Raw genomic sequence first — 21,561 nt, forward strand, 5'->3', positions numbered from 1 at the left:
ATAAGCTAGCAGGAACTTTTCCACTTGGGAAGCTCTGCTATCCTCAGGATGGTCATTTCTATCCCCTCTTCTAACAGAGGCTTCTGGGGAAAACAATTTGTAGTTTTTAAAGCCAAAAAATTAACTGAGGTTCTCCAGCCCATATGCTTGCTTTAAAGAAGCCAAAGACAGTATCAACTCCTGTGCAGGTTTTTCTTATGGCTATTTCTTATTTTTCTAAAAGGTATGGCTTTACATCTTTATATGATCCGAATAAGAAAAACTGTCAGCAGACAAGAATTCAAAATTATCACCAACCCTGTGTTTCTCACTGAATTTGCCTGGCTCATAATTTTCTGCTTATAGAAGTCTTACACTTTTGGTCTGCTAAACTGAAAAGCTGGTTATGAAAGTTTCCTCCGCTGTGGACATCCTTACTGACCTGCTACCCTACTCTTCCTGGCATCTTTATTTTTTTTATTGCCTTGTTTTCTAATTATTTAATCATCTCTTGGCTCTTCTCTGACTGTTCTCCAATTTAGGACATCCTACCATGAACACCAGATACATATGTTAGACAAATATCTCAGTAACAGCTCCAGGGGAACAGTTTGAAATATAAATGTAATACAACTTATTTTTAACTTATAATTTCCCTTATTCATATAGCTAAATTCTGCACTGGCCCAGTGGGAGCTGAAAATTCATATTAACCTGATTCTTCAGCTGGAATTTGCAATGCTTTTTCAGAGCCCCTGCTTCCCCAAACTAGAGTCTCTCATCTTCTTACTAGAAATAAAAATGGCACTTTGCTTCTAGGTCACCGATAATATTACAACACAGTATACACCAGCACTGTTTTTCGTGGAACTTCACTAGAAACAGTCATTGGCGATTCCCAATTGGTGAAGATGACAATTCAAACACTTGGGAGACTGAAATTTCTGCACCTTTTCACGTGCTTTGTATCACTTTCCCCCTTGTGCCAAACCCTCATGTGATACTGAACAAATCCCTTCACAAAGGTGTATTACACTTCCATTGTCACTGTAACGAACCAACCTTCATTTTGATCAAAATTGTTAGCAGGATGTCTCCTCCCTAACATGGAGACTCATTTGCATAAAGAAATCCCCCTACAAGAAATTCGTCTCTATTACCCAAAGCTCCATACTAGTCAACCAACTATTTTGCCCAGGCTCAAAGACAAGCCTTGAATTAGCCGTATAGTCCCTACTGCTGGTTTTAAAACACTGCTGTGATACTACTGTTTGGGGGTTTTGGTTTTACAGTTCTGGGGATCTTCTCCCAAGTTCCACAGCTCACTAATGATGGTCTGCGTGCAACGAGGGAAGGTCTCACTACTATCAGATTACAGTTGTGCTCCTAGCCGGTGACACAAGGAGGAAGCCCAGTTCCACCCATCACCAACCCAGCTGTGAAAAATTCATTTTTAATTTGCAAGCAGCACCACAGAAAAGCACTTAACCATCCCGTCCCTCACACAACCATCAGAGCTTCCACAACACTGAATTAAAAGACATCATCTCTCCACAACGCTGCACCAGCTTTCCAATTCCTGAGGTAGTTCATGCAACTTCACAAGGTCTTCCAGCCCGCAAAGGAGCACACAATCTGGAGGAGACAGCTCGTGGCAGGCCCTGGTGGGCAGGCAGCGCTCGGGGCGGCGCAGCCGAACGCCATCTTGTGGAGCAGCCCTTGGCTCCCGGCCCCACACCTGCGGCAGCTCACGGATTGATTGGGTTCATCCATCAGGTGTTCATATAAAATAATGCCTTATGTCACAGGGAGAATTTGGTTTTGATGGCTCAGTTTTGCAGGTAGTAATAAAGGGTCCCTACACTGCCTGGAAAAAAATACATCCAACACGGAAAATACTATGCAGTGACAAAAAGAAGATTTTACCCTGAATTTATACTGTGTGCTTCTTCTGAGATTCTTCACAGTACAGGCTTGCTCCTCTCCAGTGTACTTTGGGTGAAACACGCTATCCTAGAGAGAAAAAAAAATCCAGTAAATGCTCTCTGTATTAGTGTGCAGCTAGAATATATTGTATCAAAGGGGCTTCATAGTTGAGTGAATTTTTGTTTTTGGTTTGCTTGCTTTTTTTTTTTTAAGCTACTAGGTCACAATAACGTTTCTTCTAGAAGGATGGTGCAACCAACCTGAATAACACAATCTTGCTGTGAAATAAGCTTAAAAGCAGTAACAACACTTTAACATGTTTTAAGAGGAATAAAAGTGACAGATGATTACAGAAAGCAAGCATACCACCCAGCAGAACATGGAGGATAAACTGCCCTATAGGTTATGGACTCCTGTGAAGCTTTGTAAATGAATCATGGATGACAACACAGACTTTTAGCTAAGAATTTTAGCTACTTCTTAAGCTAAGGATTCAAAATTCTACTGTGAAGCTGAACAAACCACACATCTCTGCCCTGCCAAGTACTGAGTACTCCTAAAAGGCATTCTATTAAAATGTTTTTTCTGTTACATAAAGTTTTAAGAGTCCTCACATAACCTTTACAAAAATATTAACTGGAATGGCCCTCCAAAATAGCAATCCACAATATTTTCAATAAACTTGGATTAATAAATGGAAACTCAATTTGAGCCACTCAGTACACTTCATAGTAACACAGCACTTACATTATCTTCTTCTTGAATTTCCAAGGTGTAGGAAATCACTTCCTCTGGTGTACATCCTTCTACTTTATTCCATTGCAATGCAACCCACGTAACACCAGCTCGAACAAGCCTTGGTGCAGAAGGAGTCTGAGGAATGTTACCTGCAGTATAGCATACCACCTCCTGGCTGTACCCACTGTACAAGAACAGAGAAGGAGAGAGGAATATTTTAAAAGAAAAACACAGTGTTTTCATATATACATATATGTATGTTTGTATTTTCAAAAAAATCTAGCCAACGTTAATATGCCCAAGTGGAAAAGATGAGCACACAAAGTTAAGGAAATGCCAGACCTAAAAATAGAAATAAATGCAGGATTATAAGTGTCCTCACAGTCATTTTTATGGATTTCATTGCAATACTATTGGGAAAATAATAGATTGCCTCAGAAATATTAACTTACTATTAACTGTGAAGTAGAGGAAAATCTAATTTAACAAAAGGAAAATAAAACATAGCAAATTATGTCCAACTTCTCAACTTTTAGATGTTGAATTTTAGATGTAATTTCTACCTTTTATACACTCAGAATACAATTTCTATTCAAGCTACAGCCCTGAAGGCCAAGTGCTTTAGCAAATCTAGTCCCCAGTGCTTCAGACATTCCCCTCCAAAGAAAGCAGGAAAAATCTATCCAGTCATGACCACACATGCTCAGCATCACGTAGGAGCTGTTTGGTGCAGGCATGGATACCTTCCAACACTCCAGGCTGGATCTGCTCTGTTCTGACCTTCCCTGCCCAAATTTCTTTGCATTCAATGCTGAGCATAAAGTCATTCTTTCACACAGCTCAGGTTGCAAAGAAAGAGAACATCTGCAGCAGAAGAGATGCATGCTCTCATCTTGTCTAAATCCCAGCACACAATGCCTTGAAACACAACAGGCAGTTGTGTTGAACAAGTGTGGGAAGAGTTCTCCTAAGACCCCAGGCATACTATACAATGTACAATGGAAATTTGAGAACAAAATTTAAAACAGCTAGATTTTGGTGAATTTTCAGGAGCACATCATCAGAACTCTCAATTGAGTGCAACGTTCTTGCGATTTTCAGATTTGTGTCCAAAGTACAAAGGTATTTTGTTTCTTAACAAAGCCATCACATGAATTTAATGAACACAAAGAGCTCTATCTCCTTTTTGTGTGTCTTTGTCAAAAACAACAGATGCATGAGTGTTGAAACAAAAAACAAAACACCTGTAACCAGCACCCAAACAAGAAAAAATCATCTCAAATGATAAATCCACAAGCATTACAACCAACCAACACCATCTTAAAATATGAAGTATTAGATGACATTAGCATGTCATAATTTTGAGTACTCTCTATAAAAAACAAGCCATGTGCTGTTGGTGCTTATCTTGTAGATTAACACACAGCAGCTGACCATGAATATACTTGTTAGTCCAATCCCTCTTCAATAGCCTGATAAAAAAAAGAGAGAATATAACAGAAAAAAAAAGGGGGGGGGGGAGGGGGGAGGAAGTCGTGCAGCATGCCCAAAAATATTTTTTAAAAATCTAGAATCTGGCAAAGAGAAGAGATTCCAAATCTGGGAACTTTGCAGAGACACCACCATCTGGCAGTGCCTTTCCATTTACACTTGGCAGCTCCAGCTCAAGTCCCTCCACAGTTCATGGACTATTTAAGCAGGGAGGGAGGTGATCTTGAAAGAAACTGGTAAAAGGAACATCGCAGAGGGACACCGATTAACTTTTAAAAGTTATGTATCACTAGGAGTTTTGTGTTTCAGAAGACGGAACGATACAGCAATCTTCCTCAGCAAAGCACATCATTATAGACTAGTTGTTCTTCTTTTTCTTTCCTTCTAGTAACAATTATTAGATCCTGTTTAGCTAAGAAGGACAATAAACTAGTATACAAAAGCACTGGATGTTTAGCTTCTTCACAGCTAAACTCTTTCTCGCCTACTGTCCTCCAGAAGCACGCAGCCCCTCACCAGGACGTATCTTGGGCATGCTCTGGTCCTTGCTGGGCAGTGTTTTAGCCCAGTGCTCCCCAGGAGGTCCTTGAGAACTGGAATAAGCCTGATTTCTCATCACCTTCACTTAAACGCATCTGTGCACAGGCAAAAAAGCAGAATCTGAAACCCATCTTGCAGGGCCCTTGAGTGTGCCCATCCCCTCTCAGTCCTGGTTCTTGCCCACTTCTTTCCCACCCCATCAGCCAGCCCTGCCAGTCCTCCTGTAGAAGGAAAGGACTGTACTGCTGAAAAAAGACAGAAGGGCTTTGCTTTAAAATAGAAAAATAAATACATCAAGATTCCTTTCAAAATCTGTAACTCAACTTCCTCTTGCTTGTTTTTCTTGGTTCGCAGAGGTCCCGAGTGGGAATTTCACATAAAAGATGTATTCTTTTTGTGTAAGAAATAGACCACGAAACACCATTTAACACCTCAAAAGGAGTCTATCTGCTTCGACCAACCTCATCACTCTGAAGGTACATGGCAATTCCCTGGGGGTGAATGATACCACCGGAGAAGGTGTGACATACATTAAAGTGTTAATAATAGATCAAACATCAGATATTTAACCCAAAACCATAAAGAGGGAAGAAAAAAAAAATCAGAAGTCCCTCTTTACACTGTCATATTGCAAGTTAAACTCTTCAACTACCAATTTTTGTCAATGAAGTGTGCATCCTGGGATAACTTACCTAGTACCGATGTCATTCTGAGCTGCTAATCGGAAGGTGTAACCCAAAGCTGGACAAAGCTTTGTCAGCTTGCAATGCTTCTGGCTTCCGAAGTAACACTCTCTGAAACCACTGTTCCTTTTTCCCTAGAAAGAGAACCATCTATAATTAGATAGCTTTGAAACAAAACCAGACGTTTCTTATCCTACGAACAACAGTTAAATGATATTAGAATTAGATGCTTTCACACAGGGACTGTGCAAACAAAACTCTAACGTTGCTGACAGTATTGCTACATTACCTAAAATAATACCTAACACAATCAGTCTGTCAGATTCCTCCTCTTTCCAGATTCTTACCTTCATGAGATGTATTTACAGCTTGTCATTATATTTGAAATCTGATTTATCCTGTTCACTAACGAAGAAATGTCTAAGTTAGGTGTGAAATTCATCTGTGAATCGACCCGCTCACAGGAACCCTGCAACCAACGTTTCTCGAGTGCTACCCTCTGCACGCCAAATTCCACGTAAGCCCTACAAGCCCTTCAAAAACACTTCATCCCACAAGAGGGCTCTCGCTGCCCGCCGTCCAGCCCACGGCCGACTCCCGCTGCTCCAGGGACGGGTGAGCACGGGCACAGCCTTCACCCTGTCCCGCACAGCGCTCGGATGCGTGCCCCAAGGGCAGCAGAGATTGAACCAATACTGAACAGTGCGGGGCTGGACACACACCTGCTGTTCTGGGCATGCAGCGTGTGATGGCAGAGAGGATTTGCTGGGAAGCACGACACCTCGTTGAGGAAGTTGGATGACAAAGGTACAGTTTGTGGGAGCTTCGTGTTCGTTTGACCTGGAGCTACTACGAGCCCTGACAAAGCCAAGACGGGGCAGCAGCATGAGATGGTCTTGAGAAAACTACGGCTCAAGTACTTCCTAAGGCACATCAAGTACAAGCCAGGACAGCTGAGGACAGGGACATTCAAAAATCCCCCTCCTCGTTTAAAATAAAACAAAAACCTTTTCGATCCCACCCAACTAGATGTGGGCTAGGATAAAACCAAAGGTGAGTTGCTGCAGGACAGTCTCAAAAATGTCAAAGAGCAGCTGGTCTCACCCCACCCCACCCCCCTCACACATGGGAAATAGTGGTTTTGGGGTCCTTCAGCACTGAGTGCTGACAAAGGGCCCAGACTGCTCAGTTCCATACAAGTAACACCTACCTGAGATGACACAGTTTAAACAGTTTTAATTTCAAAATCTGAATGCAAAACCATTGCACAATAACATCACAAAGTCCCCGAAAGGCCACCAGAGGAGAAACCTATCAGAACACCACCATGTGCTCGAACCGGTGCACGGATACCTCTGAGGAAGTTGCAGAGACGTGCCAAGAGCTGCGCCGTGCCATTTGTATACCTGGCACCTGCCTCTATAGGTTTTGATTTTTATTTTACCTTGGCAAAATTAACACCTGCCCATAGAGAAGACTACGCATTTCACAGGCTATAATACACCAGCTTGACAGAAGACTCAATGTTTCTAGACACAAGCAAACTATCAGGAAAATTAAGAATACAGGCATCTCTCCTTGCAGTTAACTTCCAAACGTCCCAACCTCCTCCTTGGGCTCTTTCTTTCCATGCACTGTTCTTCCATGCTCGATACATTACTTCATCACTGAAGATTTCCAAAATGCCTGAGTGGGACAGACATTTTTCACTGACATCATTCTCCAGCCTCTATCAATTCCCACCTCTTTTCATTCGGATTGCAACACAGAAGCAAGAAGTCCATAAAATGTTTGTAGTAAATCTCTGAAACGTGTTTACCAAACTAGAAACAATCGTGCAGACCTCCAGCACTGCACAACCGTTTGGAGACACTAAAGGGACATTTAGCACACTGGTAAACAACCGTAACTTACTTTTATTTCCCCAGTGCTATTCCACACTTATTCTACAACTTGGTTTTACCCACAATCTTCCTCAACTGCACCCACCTGCTCTGGCTGCAACATTACAGTACAGATCAACTAAATTAAGGGGTGGAACTGGAAGAAAATCGTGAATCCTAAAGCCAAAGTCCCGCGTAAGTGAGAGCACTTTTTCAAATCTAAATCCCTAGATATACAGTTACATGATAAAAATTATTTTCAGCAGAAGTAAGAGGTCTCAGTGTTTCCCAGCTCAGTGATAACCTGTTTAAAATATCCATCAATCAATGCAGGACTACTAAGAATGGACTTTTTTTTTCCTATGCAAACTTCTGCAGATTCAGATTTTGTTTAACTGTTTAAAATCATCCTGACTTCCCTGTTTTTATGCTTACGAGTGTACTTTTTTCCATCATTTTCCTCTGCTTTTTCTCCTAGAAAAGTAGAGCGACCAAACGCTAAGCCTGTGATTAAACAAACAGATGTACACTGGTGTCTGGCTAAAAAGGGAAGTCTCACCTGTAGCACAATGCCTGAACTGAGAGCAGTGGACCACAGAAACCCCAGTTTGACAAACTGGTGGGTTAAAACTTTACAAAGACTGCCAAACACTAAAGTTATCTTCAACCTTACAGTAGTAAAAATTCTGATATCGTATACATTTTTCCTCTAGACCTGGTACCATACATTCCCCAGACTCGCTCAGAGACTGACTGGTATTCAAATCACTCAGACTGGCTGGTATTTTGCCTTCTATTGGCGCTAATTGGAGAGGCTGGCCGATATTTCTAATTATCCTGGCATTAATAGTCTGGAAATAGTCTCTCTGCTCCTTCCCTCCCAAGATTTATGAAAGCTCTAATGCTGGCATAATTATAGACAAGCACAACTGGCAGGCTGGTACTGGCTGCCACCCAAGAGCCTTGCAGCTTTCCCAGAATCCTTCTCCTATTCTTTGTATGCTCAGCATCCAAGTTTTAATCCTCTCAATAATGTTTCATAAGTTGCTTAAAATATACTGTATCATTTCCGCAAATATTTCTAATCCACAGATTTCAGAGGGAGAGCAGACACTGGCTGACTTCCTCACTAGCTCTGCTTTCTCCAGCCTATGTTCCCTGTTCTTCACAACGCCATCCCATAATGTGCTGGTCAGCAGGGCCTGTCCGAGGAAACCAGAACAATTCAGTTCCATTAGAATTTGCGCACTACCATAATACAACATATTAACACAAATTTAAAAGTTTTGCCACTATTTCAGCTCTATTTAAAGCTACATACTTAATTAAAACAGGGTGCTGAAGTTTCTTGGGGAGCTCAGAGTTTACTGAGATAACGGCTATGAGAATTTATACAGGTTTTGTTGACTGCATTCCCTGCAGCAGACACAGTAAACACAAAAGACGGATGAGCCACTGCCGGTAGAGTGGATGTAGAAACAGGGCACAGTCCTTCCCAAGACCTCAAAGCAAAATACTGAACAAAAGCTGCCAGCAGCAGCTCTGCAACTAGGAGGCACGGTACCAATCTGTTCCAGGCCACGCTAGCGTTACCTTCTGTGTTTGGTTCACACTGGCAATAAAAAGCAACAGACTGATCCTCAGTCTGGCACGAGGCTGCAATGCAAACTGTCAATGGTTATTACAAACTCACCCTAATATCTCTGCAATGCATTTATTATACAGGCTCTTCTGTGAGGGGCTGAATTTTCTGTATATACAAGCGTTTAGAAAACAGCACAGGACTTAGGAAACATCCCTCAAATACGTGTGTAAAAAATGATTTTATCCAAGACTCTCCTCTGGCATGCGTAATAGCAGTGACACAGGCACAAAACAGACCCAGAGGGCAGGAAGGTGAACAAATGCAAGCCCAAGCACAAGAGTGAAGCTGTGTACCCAAATTCTGGTGGATCATCATTGAGATGCACGGACCAGAGGGTCAGCTGGTATAAACTCGTACACCTCTGCTAGCTAATTACCTCGTGAAATTTAAAACTTTTTGGTAGAATAAAATGATCTCCATTTATCTGTATATAAAGTTAATAATCAACTCCTCATCAACAAATCATTAAATCGCTTGGTACTGTATCTGTCTCTGTTCTGTGCCAATTAAGTCACAACGCTTTGGGGATCAGAATTACAGCAGCATCGCACACTGCATGAGAGATGTCCTTGTCTCTGGCTCAGGAACAGTCCTCCACTTCCCCATGGAGAATGAATAGGATACTACCACTACCCATATGCACAAGAGAAACATTTATTTACTGCCACTTAATCACAGAATGATCATTTCACATCTAATTAGCAACAAAGGCCTGATTCTTACAGCACTGCCAGAGGCATTTCTCACTGCAGTTACAGTTTACTGAGTTTGGTGAACGCTGGCATCAGGAGAAAGCATCAGCCCTGCTACAGCGATGCTTTCGGTTAGGTACGTTTTTAACATAACTTGTTGAGATCAGCCTTTTGCTTACCCTGAACGATCAATTCCAGCATAAAGTTATCAATTTATTAGCGAAGCATTACAATGATAATTCAAAGACCTGTGTCAGCGCTGAGAAAGTATTTGCCTGTTCTGAGTAACAGTCCATACGAACAAATTAATCCAAACTGGGAGGGAAAAAGGTGAAATAGCAGGATTAGCTTTGTCCATCTACTGCTCTATTTTCCAGTCTGGAGGTCAGGAAAAATAAAAAATTAAAAAAAAATTAGAACTAAACGTAAGAACCAGAGGAATTTGGGCAGGACCAGCCCAACGATGTATTAAGCAGTACAGCATTCTCTTCCTGAAAGTAGGTCAGGAAACAACAAACCTAATTCCAACGAAGAAACAAAAGCAATTCATTTATGTTTCATCTAAAGCTCATCCTACTAAAACACAGTGGCGTAAAAGAAGATTTCTGAAACGTGTACGGGAACAGACAGCTAAGCCAGAGCACAGGGAGAGCACTGCATCAGCAAACTGCAGTAAGTAAAAGCCTGCTCCAAACACCTCCCTGCACGAGGCTCGCCGAGGAGCGCGGCACCCGCGGTCCCAGGCAGATGCCCCAGTGCCGAGCTGGAACGTGGTGCCGCAGCCTTGGAGGGTCTGGCAGCTGCAGGAGGGATTAGATGCTGTCCTCTTGCTGCAATTTACAGCCCCACCTAATCCTAGGCCTATAAAACAACATGACGCTTCTGCTATCATCTTACAGCAACAGTTTATTTTTTGCATAGGGGAGCGATGCCATCTACACTCCTGGCTGCATTTCCGATGCTATAAACCACAACTTTAACTGCCTCGGCAAGACGTGAGGCCTGAGATGCTGCACGTGGCAGGCTGCAGGGCTCGAACCACCCCAGCCGGACACAGCCCGTCCCTGGTGGGAGCTGGGGCACAGGGACCAGTCCTGGGGGCACAGGGCCCTGCTCGCTCACCCCACTGCTGCTCCCGCTCCCCTCACCTCCCCTGTCTGACACCCGTTTTGTCTCTATAGACTGGGGGTGAAGCCTTTCAGTGCGGATCCCAGGACATGTGCGGTGAGGGTTTTTCATGGCTCACTCTCATCCTCCCCCCATCATGAAGCGACTCCACTTTACTAAGACTCTAGCTTTATTAGTGGATAGATTTCTTGTTCTTCAGTCATGCAAAACCCTCTCTACTTTGCTGTCACATTTTAATTTCCTTCTCATCAGCAATTTTCCTGTGTTTATATTTTATTCTGTGCCTCGTAGCTAATGAATGTTGCTCTAGCTGAGCTCTGGCAGAGCTTTCGCTGTTGCCTGGTGTGCGTTCTCTTCTTCCCCCACGTATTTATTTCTTGATTTCACCAGGACACAGTGGGGCATTGTAACAAAGTCAGTGGTTTTGCTTATGTGGCGTTTACGTGGCTCAGTGACAGGGTACAGGACTTAACAAGCAAATTATCTTCTGTACTTGGGTGCTGTAACTTTGGGAGTTCACGTCACTGCATCAGAGACACAACCTGGAAAGATGTGCAGAGCAGCTTGCCCATCTCACCGAGCTGGTAGCTCAGGCCCCTGCAAAAAGAGCCCTGTGGCACACCCAGCTGCATTTTCAGATGTTTTCATTAACAAGTCTTAACATCAAATTTTATCAGCAACTCAAAATTGCATTTCTGTCTCATGTCAGAGTAAAAATTGTTTTCAGATGAGCTACACCTGTGGTCTTAACTGTCTCACAACTGGACAAGCACATCACTGTCAGGAGGCACGTCAAACCACTGGAGATGACATTGGGCTGTCATTTTTTCATCTGTGCTGGCTAGCTATCCACTGGGATCTCAGATTTCAGGATTGTTACTGAGAAAAAGTAATCAAAAGAGGAAAATCAGGCAATCAGGTTTGCAACTCAGGCAATCAGGTTTGCCTCTTTTTTTTTTGCCATTGGTACATGAGCTAGCCTACAAAAAGCAGCTTTTGCTCTGTGAAAGAAAATAGACATGATCGTTCTTTCTAGATATATATATTTGGTATTAAAAAGTTTAAAAGACAAGAGTATTGTAGGATTCTCTTACAGGTATCAAAAATTACGACTAGGTGCCACATGGACAAAATTAACATTGAGAGTATGTGCACTGTATTAATGCCGTTGTTGGTCCTTCTTCTGACAAACCTGTTGCTTCCCTTCCCTTTGCAGGCTGGAATCATCCTTGTGTTTCCACTACTTCATTCCTCTGTGCTGTTATGTTCCCATGGCTTCCCAGTTAATGGAAGCCTTGCAAGGGATCAAAACTGCAGATCCAAGATGTCACAGAAGGTATAATGGAATTATCCTGGCCCATCCTTTTGGAGAAATGTTATTTTATTTCCTTTCCCGGACCTCACACTCCATCATTTTTTCTTCTTCACTGACAACCCTTCCCCTTCCATTATGCAGAGGGGGGCAGCAAGCCATTCTGAAATTATTGTTTAATTTTAGTTCAGTTCAGAGGGTTTCTCATCATGGAAGTCCCACTTGCTGTGACAGTACATACAGTAAATGTTTGCACAGTGAACGGTTCCAAATGTCAAATGTAGCAGAATGATCTGGGAACATGTTACTAGTGAAATGATGGAAAACAATTCATAATATACTATTCCCTTTAGAATATTATTTTTAGAACATTAAAAACCCCAAGATATGTTTCTCAGACTGTACAACGAAACACCCTTTCACACTCTTCATTTCCTGACTCATCACATTTTATTTTATTTTTTCTTAACATGTTACCCAAGCCTTTTGCCACCCAACACATTTTTTCCTTTAAAGATGATAATCACTGACTCATGCTTTCTGCAGAAATATGTCTTGTGCAATGGAAAGGAGGCATAAAGGAATTAGGGGAAGGAGGGAGGACTCACAACTAGAACCTACCTCTCCAGCAAGTAACACTTCACATCTGGCTTTTGGCACCCTCCCCAACAGCATGATACTCACTAACAGTGTAAGATCATCGGGAGATAGAACTTACTTCCCTTTTTGTCTGTAAGAAGACTAATTGCCACTGTGTAGAGGGCACCGTTATTTTAACCCTGAATACATTTTCTGCACAAAGGGCTGCACGATCGTGCCTTATCTCCATTGAGGCAGAAACAGTGTTATTCTGCACTTCGCATCCAGGAGAATGTGATCATGAACAGACTTCTAAGACACGTCACAAAGCAAGTAATAATAAGTAATCCTAATTAACAAATTAAGCACACCAAACAAGCAACAAAAAGTTAAATTTCAAGAGTACAGAAGCAGAGTACTGTCTCTGCATAAAACACGCTGAACGAGAAGTATTCCCCCCACTGTCCCTTTTACCCTCCCAACTCTTTACCTAATGCCACCAGGATTTCATTTTCCTACTTCTTAGTTTCCCCTGTATTTAATTATTTTTCTTTACTCAGAAAATCCTTGTAAAGTCTGAATGCCATTTATTTATGTATTTATTTCAACTAGTTACTACTTACCTCATCCCACTCTAGAAGGTAGCTGGTGATTTTTGAACCATTATCAATGGGTGCCTACAAACAAAAATAAACAGAAGGCGGTTTTGGGAAGAAGAGAAAACTATTTTTTCCCCCCCTAGGCAAATGACTACAGTTTAAAGTGAAACCAAAGCTTGGGATTTGCACACAGCTTGGCAACCTCTTAACAAGTAACGAGAAGAATCTGAATGTAATGAAACACATACATTTTAAAAGTCAAGTCAGTGCACGGGGAGGGATTTGTCAATGTACAGCGAGTTCAAGTCCCTTACTGAAAAATGACCCTTTCAGCTTTCAGTTACTGGCTACAGTTATGTTCATTGTTGGCCAGCTGGTATTCTGTTTTCTTGTGTGCCCAATCTGATCCAAGTGTTACCTACCTTCCACTGTAAGGTTAAGGAGCTTTTGGTCCTGTGCGAGGGTTTGGGTGGGAAGGGACACTCTGGTGCTGAGCTGTGAGTGGTGAAGCTTACTGGCTCTGAGCAGGATCCCTTTACTGAATTGTACATTGCATATACCCTGGAAATAGACATATTGAAATGGGTCATAAATTTGCTGACAGTTACAAGATGAGAAAGCACTGCCTCAGCCACAATATTTGACTACCAAAGCATCCATGATAGAGTTGGCTAATGATACATTACTCACAAAACAGTGGCTATCGTTACTCTACTTCACTTGGTACAGGTATGCAAAAAAAAAAAAGACTCACAGCAGAAGAGGAGCATTACAGCACTTTGTGCACATACTCCCCTAGCCCACCAAGTTACCATCAGCTTTTCTTTCCTCCGCAAGGAACTATTTCCTTGGCTATTGGCAGCCTTTCACACACTGTGCTAAAATCCTCTTCAGAATACAACAGAAACCATGAAGTCATAGGAAAAGGTATGAACTTTAATGCCCTGCTTACACTTGACTCACACATACCACATTCAGTGGTGGTAACTGCTAGTCTCCTTCCATGACTACAAGCTTCTCCTACACAGCTGCAGAGTCAATACTTGGTGAGCTTTATGGATTAAAACTGACACAATAATAGGGACAAACACAGCTCAGAAACATTGCTCTGATAAACTAAAAATCTTAGACGTGAATTTGATTTCATGCAAATCCTCTATATGTATCAGCATAGCAGGGGATATATGTTACAAAAATAACATGGGAAAACAAGTAGAATACATCTGAACACCTCCTCATGGTGCTTTTCTCTGAAAAATTAATGATGTTATTTTTCCCCTTCACATTTTCCATGCAGCAAAAGAAAAGTTCAAATTGGAAGTCGACACAGAAGACGTTCAAACCCTGACCAGACAATGACCTCCGGCCTGGCTGTGCTATTGTGTGCTTGAATGCAGAGTTTAAGAAAGGGCAATTTCTAAATTTGTTTTCAGTAGATAAGTGCAATTTCTGTACAATGGCCACCTACATAGAATCAAACCTTTGGGGGAAGTTCACAAGAACTGCTATAGCGCTGCTTTACAGATCACCTGTTAGCAGTCAGGAGTGAAAACAAATGCAATTAATTAATTGCATCTGCATCTGGCAACTCTGTGCATGTGTGCCGGAAACCAGCATAGCTGAGAATCAAATGGGGAATACAACCGAATGAAAGTGAGTTTAACGAGCATTTTCTGCAAGTCATTGAAAAACTGCATTTGAGTTTGCCAGTTGTGCTCAGCAGCTGAGGTGTCCCTGTCCACAAGCCCTTTGCTGTAAAACCTACCACCTAGTACCAGGTGTAACGTCAGCTCTTGGAAGATGAAAGAAAGGAAAATGAGGGTTGTAGAATTAGGCGGCTTTGGAATTTCTAAGGCAGAAGCTCTTCGTGTGATTGAAGACTTCATTTTCATCCACCTTAGCCACAAAAGGGACTGACAGGCCCTCAAAAAAGAGAGCACCATCACCTTTAAAATTACCAACAAGGTAATACTTGAAGAAACACAGGATATAGATTCAGAGTGAAACAGGCTGTTCTAGGTGCCCAGGGCCTCATACAGCATCTATCTGTGTGAAAACAGAAGCCCTTAGAGATGCTGCCAAGGTTAAGGAGACCCCAGATGATGTGCTGAGTAACTGCTGGTCACATAAATTTCTTTACTTAGCAGATTTACTTCTTCATAGTTGTTAATACATAACGTGGTTTCAGCGAACAAAAAAAATTGTTGTAGAAAGCAGTCTGCTTTTAAATGTTGGTTTCCTCCACTACAAACATATGCTGCTGTTTTTTTAAGTCTGACTTTTGTATTTGGCAGTCACTTATTCTTTTTAAACAAAAGTTACAGCTAACTGTTCACAAATGATTTATAATTTGGCAAATATGCAGGAAAACGCAGGGAACTGTAGGTAGGCAGAATGAATTGGTTTGGACGTTGGCCAGGATACGGGGCAAATACCCCCAACACCCTTAAAAATCGCATGAGATCTCAACACTCTGCTTTGCATGACTACCACTTTGCTGCTTGAAGCTCGCTTTAAAAATTATGTTCAATTGCTTACAGCAGGAAGCTCAGCAGTGTTTGACAACTTTCTTCTTGCTACCATCCATCTGCTACTATGGCTGGGACTTCTGCCCGGCCTGGGAGCCCGAGCGGTTTATTTAGTTAGAAGAAGTTACTTATGGCCTTGAGAAGTTCATATTAGAGCTCCACTAGAAAATAACCCTAAATAAAAAGAAGCTGTAGTATCAGAGGAAGAAAGACTCCTTTTGGTTGATTTTTCTCTCTCTTTGCTCAGAAGTAAAGTGCTTGTTCTAAAGCTTAACAAATAGTAGCAGCCTTAATGGGAAAAAGCATGCCAAACGTGGCCCTTGTCTAGAAAAACAGAAGGAAACAATAGACAGGAGTGAAAGGAGTTTTTTTAGGGATATCGAGCATAAGTGAACAGGATGTGAATTTGAAGCATTGGTTTGTAAGTAAAGTCTTTAAAAAATGCAATATGAGCAGATAGTGTTAAAAACATCAGGAAGCAAAACTGAGAATGTGTTAGTAATTGGGCAGCTAGCACAATTTTAGAAACAAAGAGAAATACGGTCTAAAAATATCAAGACGGGACAGGGTGAACCCATTTTTGGGAATAAATACTGAAATTACTATGGTCAGATGGATTTGCAATCAGCAGATTTACTTTATGAAGCACAGAATATTTATGAAAAAACATCCTGGAGCACTTTCAGGTTTTCTAGCACATCTATGTCGCAATAAAAATGGCCATATGCCTCTTGCTTTAATCAAATGTTGAACAAGGTTGAGGTGTCCCATTTTCAGACAGAAGCACTTCAAGGCCCGTTATACACATATATGGAAATACACATGTAGATGTCTTTTTTCCTCTTACTTCAGCCATGACAACAATATGATAGAAAATGTATTGTTCAAAAAACACTCTCATAACTTCGAATCTGAGATAAAATGCATCAGGAAATATTTAGGAGCCTCTGAAAAAACACCTTCAGAGGTAACCACGAAAATCTAAAGCTATACCTTAAAGTTAGACAAAAAAACTTCCACGTTTATTCTCATGTAATTGATCAGATTATATTTAAGTGACATTCATAGTCACACTAACTCACCTGACGTGATAATCTGTTGCTGGCCTAAGGTCTTTTAGGTTATATTCTAATTCTTCTCCACTGCAGGAAAAAAAAAAAATCAATTAATTATGAAAAGGGCCATCCCACTTAGCACAGGTACTGATTTTCCAGTGACTAGTGACTCCTGCATATTATTACTTGAAAGAAGAAACAAATATCCCACCACAGAATAGCAGTACTAAACAACACACGAACAATTTGTCAATACACTTCATGTTTCTTCAAAACTTTATAAAGCTTTGTATGTAACAGTAGTTATCATCCCAATTTGTAAAGTAACCTAACTATATGGGCTTAACTCAATGCTGTCTTTACATTTTGTTGACATTTAGATAAAGCTTGTTGTGTTTTTCAACCCTCCCAGGGCTGAAAGGGGTACAATCAATACATTACTTTTGTACTTCTTGCACATGTATTAATTCGAAATACTTTTTTAAAAGTGTGAGCCATTGGACTTCAGATGAAAAGGTAGTTTCCCACACAACTGCTTCACTGATGATCATTGCTTTCTTTTCCAGAGCCACACTCTCTGTGAGGACCGTGCCAAGGATAGGTTTAATTAATGCTCGAACAGCAGATCCAGATCTCTTTCAACAACAAGAATATTCCAAGAACTAAGTTTCAGGCATTTAATGAAAAAAACAGCAATATAAATTGTTAATTTTAAATCTAACCAACACAACAACACATTCTTTTTCCTTTTGGTTTGTTTGCCAGTAAATGAACACTAGGCTTGGTCATACGTTGCCGATCCTGTTAAGGTTATGGTATGGGTCAGTGCTTAGTAAGTCATAAGCATCTCATGTAAGTGCTTGGCTTATTCACAATTTTATTAAAATATAGGAAACAAGAAAATTCTCAATTTAGCACAAAGAAATATTTCATAGATAGTTGGGAAAATACAGGGATATATCTCAAAAACACAAGAACAAAATCAGCCAAAAGGCACATGCTTGCTGGGCTGCCAGAAATCCAGCAAAAATCCTTTTTTTTTTTTTTTTTTTTAAATATAGTCCAATTCTCTGCAAATTCATTTTTTTCCCTCTGAAATGAGTGCACCTCTTTGCAAAGAGAATGTATACAACATATTGCAGGACTTTCTTTTGCCTATAGTAATAACGATCACTGTTGGTCATGACGGAGTATAGCACATTAAGCTAATGGCTGTACTCTGGCCAGCAGCAGGAGACAGATTACTACTAGCAGCTTTAAAACAGATGCACAACATTTCATAACCAGGAGAAAATGTGCAGCCATCACAGCAGCGAGCACAAAAAGTACTTGAAAGTATCCTTTCCATTTTAGGAGCTCAGCAGAATACATTAACATATAGAGATAACTCACAAACAGATAGTGTAAATATCAGAAACAATCAGGCAGCATTTCCCTGATTAATATTCTCTGTTTATATTCCCCAAGACAGTCCATGCAGCACACCAGGAAGAATACCCTAATTCACAGGACATCTTAGAAAGGAGATAGTTTGGTCTCAAGAGGGAATTCCACAAATGCTGTACCACCTGGACTCTATTTAATGACATTTGTGAAGGATTAGCTATTTCACAATAGCCAAGGTCACATCTCAAAACTTTCTATCCTAGTCGTCATTAGGAGCAAAAAAAAGAGGCAGGCGTAACACCATATGTACTTGATCACAAAATGAGCTCAGAGGATCACTGAAAGAGGAGACAGAGAAATCCCTCAGAATTTTTACATAAGGCTGCTAAAAGCCAAGCATTCCAGATTTTTCTGTGGACTGACGTAGCCAGCTCATTGCCATGCTCTTTCCTCAACTGAGTTAAGACAACATGAAGCAGCAGAGAACTCAGCTTTTGCTTGTTAGCTCTAAAAACGGGCTTTAATGTTCTGAATTCTGCAAGTCCACAAAAATTCAGTCCATTAGGAAGGCAGCTCTCCTATTTGCATGGTGTACATGAAAGGGTTTTGACGTTTACCACAGAAATAACCTTTTCATCGCTAATGAGTGGGACAGCAAGGCATGCAAGATCTGCGGCGTGCTGGGGAGGCAGAAAGGGGGAGGCAATGAGGGGCTTGGGACAGGAACTCCACCAGTATAGCCTCCAGCTGCAGGCTCCTTCACAGCAAGGGCGTCTGACAAGACGGAGAAGAAGAAATGACAGGCTGCTGCAAATGTGCCTGTTTTGTGCAACTGATGGGCATGCCAAGATATATCCTGAAAAGATGAAAGAACTTATTTCTAATGAAAACACCAATTGAGAGGTGCACAAGTGTAAAAATGATACTGTTACCTGTAAATTATCTTGTATTTTCCATCTCTCCCTTTATCTGATAAGGCAACCTCATAAGTACAGGTGTAAGGCAAACCATTGTTGTGTCTATCTGCATTTAAAAGGCCGGTGGGAGGTGACCAGGAAAGTAAAACTGTTCTTGCTTGAATATTTGTTACCTAAAAAAGAAACAGAAGTTACTCTGAATTCCAAGAGAAACACCACCCTCTAAGCATTTGCCTTTTGTTTGCATCTTTACAACCAATTTCTTCTAAATATGAAATTTCAGAGCTAGAGGTATAAAGTCACAAATCAACAACACAAAAATACAAGTTCATAAACTAATCTGTAGCAGGCGAGGAAGACAGAGTGAGCTGGCAAGTTATCATCTGAGCATCCAACAGAGGACTCCTCGCACCACTCCTGAAGTCCCTGCTGCTGTGGCCACTGCCAGAAGGCAAGTGGGACTCAGCGGAACAAAGATGTCATCCTATAGATCGTTTTATAATTATTTTTCTAAAGCGTTCATTAGTGAGATTCTCTAATAAAACTCCAGTGGCATTTTCAGTCGTCATGTTCCTTCTCATAATCTGAAACGGCAATAATTCAACTGCCAATAATTAAAAAAAAAAAAAAAAAAAAATCAATCTGCAAAATTACCCTGACTCCAAAACATAGGGGATAATCCTAACAGAAGTTTAACCCATCAATTTAAAATTATGTCACAAATCAATCACTTTATGTCCTGACAAAGGCCGCATTTATGATCTGTGGTCATCATTGGGTGCAAGCAGACAATTGGCTATCTCAGAAATACAGCACAAAACGGTAACGTGCATCTTCTAATAAAGTCCAGAGAAAATACTCTGCAGCCTCAAGCTCTCTGCCACCAGCTCTCCAATTTTCAAAATGGAAACAACAGCCTTTTCTTTCTGTACTGTCAAATGTAAAGATTTTTTTTGGATAGTAAAACGTGAGTTTTTATATCATTTATTTACTTCTCCTACACATTAAATTTCACTGGTTTTATCATTTTAACGGGCTTAATACACAAAGCAAAGCACTGTTTCAGAAGATGTGAGAGGAATGATGCAGGTGCTTGGTTACGCATTTCCTACTCTTTTCTTGGAGGTTCTGAACACCTTACCCATAAATGATGTGGTAACAAAGCGTTAACATTAATTGGCTATTTAAGTGGGATTCCAATGAAACAGCTCAGGTTCAAGTTTGGATTCTGTCAGAACGCACCCAGAAATGGGTTGGAGTATCAGGGTTCAAGGCCTGTTTGTTTCCAAATCTGACACTCAGAGGTTAAAGATTTTCATTTACAGCAACACATTTAGTCTTGCCAGAAAGAAAACCTTTGTGGAACATAACGTGAAAAACAAGCTGTAAAGCAACACGTTTTAAGTGGTATCAACCTTTTTTTGGTAAATAAAAAAAGATCGTGCATTCTTATAAGAATTTTCATTGGACTTGTCAAATTTTTCTGATGCTATGAAATCAATGTTTACTTCAAAAATTTGGACCAATGAAAACTGATACCAGATTAGACAGCATATAAAAATCTTGAATGCATCAAATAAGACAAGCAAATTAAATATTCACTATAAATTTGTAAGTGAATTCTGACAAAGGGATTTAGAGCTGAAAGTCTGTATTTCAAATAATATTTTGAATAGGTCATAAACATACATTACTACTATACCAGCTCAATCCATCAACACAAAGTTTCTTTTATTATTATGGAAATACGCTTGCATAATTGTTTTTCAAAAATTCAGACGGACTTGGAGCTCGAGGAATGATATCCTGCCAATGTTCTGTTGAAATGTTTTTCTCTATGACTACTCTCAAGGACACACGTATATATTCTGCATATGGTTAAAAACTCTGGCCTTTCATGAACTTTAGCAATCTGAAAACAGTTAGGTCTTTTAGAAGTTTCTTAAAATAAGAGAAAGTGCATTGTGGACTAACCACTAGAAAACATTAAGACTAGTATTCTGAAGGCAGTGTGCACACGTTTCCATGCAGTTTCCAAAACCAGCTCCTAAGCACAGTGCTCCTCCAGCCACCCGCAACTTCTCACTGCTCCGTTCTGCTGCCCTGCTTTGGTGGCATTAAGTCCACAGCTACTGCTGATGGCAATCTTGAAATACAATCCTTAGGTGCACTGGGTACACAAAGCAAGTGGAGTAAAGCAAGAGAGAGTTTGCCTGTACGATAAAGTCAGAGAAGGCAAATTTATACACTCCCTGGGTATATAAGGCAGCACAGTCCTGTGTGTGTCAGAGAGACCGCTGGGAACAGATTTATTTGCATGGCATGAGATAAACCTATCTACTGCTCACGGACTAACAGGCTCAGTATCATATCACGTTTACCAACCGAGGGCGTATCACCTCAATATCTGATTTAATGGCCAAAGCCACCACTTCACACAACTCCTACGTGGAGCAAGAAACACCAGTTTTGCTATAAAA

At 40.9% G+C, this 21,561-nt stretch overlaps 1 protein-coding gene across 4 annotated transcripts in view; it reads right to left on the reverse strand.

Annotated features, from left to right (window-relative positions):
- FNDC3B (fibronectin type III domain containing 3B) overlaps positions 1–21,561 on the reverse strand; it is a 185,402-nt gene that overhangs the window by 46,644 nt on the left and 117,197 nt on the right. For all 4 annotated transcript variants that reach the window (XM_040566522.1, XM_040566523.1, XM_040566520.1 and 1 more), the window contains 7 exons: positions 19,097–19,254; positions 16,806–16,865; positions 13,618–13,756; positions 13,220–13,273; positions 5,367–5,491; positions 2,653–2,827; positions 1,906–1,992 (listed from right to left, as the gene is read on the reverse strand). In XM_040566522.1, coding sequence (XP_040422456.1) covers positions 1,906–1,992; positions 2,653–2,827; positions 5,367–5,491; positions 13,220–13,273; positions 13,618–13,756; positions 16,806–16,865; positions 19,097–19,254 — 798 coding nt within the window. The remainder of the gene's footprint in view (positions 1–1,905; positions 1,993–2,652; positions 2,828–5,366; positions 5,492–13,219; positions 13,274–13,617; positions 13,757–16,805; positions 16,866–19,096; positions 19,255–21,561) is intronic.

This window comes from Cygnus olor, chromosome 9 (genome assembly GCF_009769625.2).
Source record: "Cygnus olor isolate bCygOlo1 chromosome 9, bCygOlo1.pri.v2, whole genome shotgun sequence".
NCBI classification, from domain to species: domain Eukaryota; kingdom Metazoa; phylum Chordata; class Aves; order Anseriformes; family Anatidae; genus Cygnus; species Cygnus olor.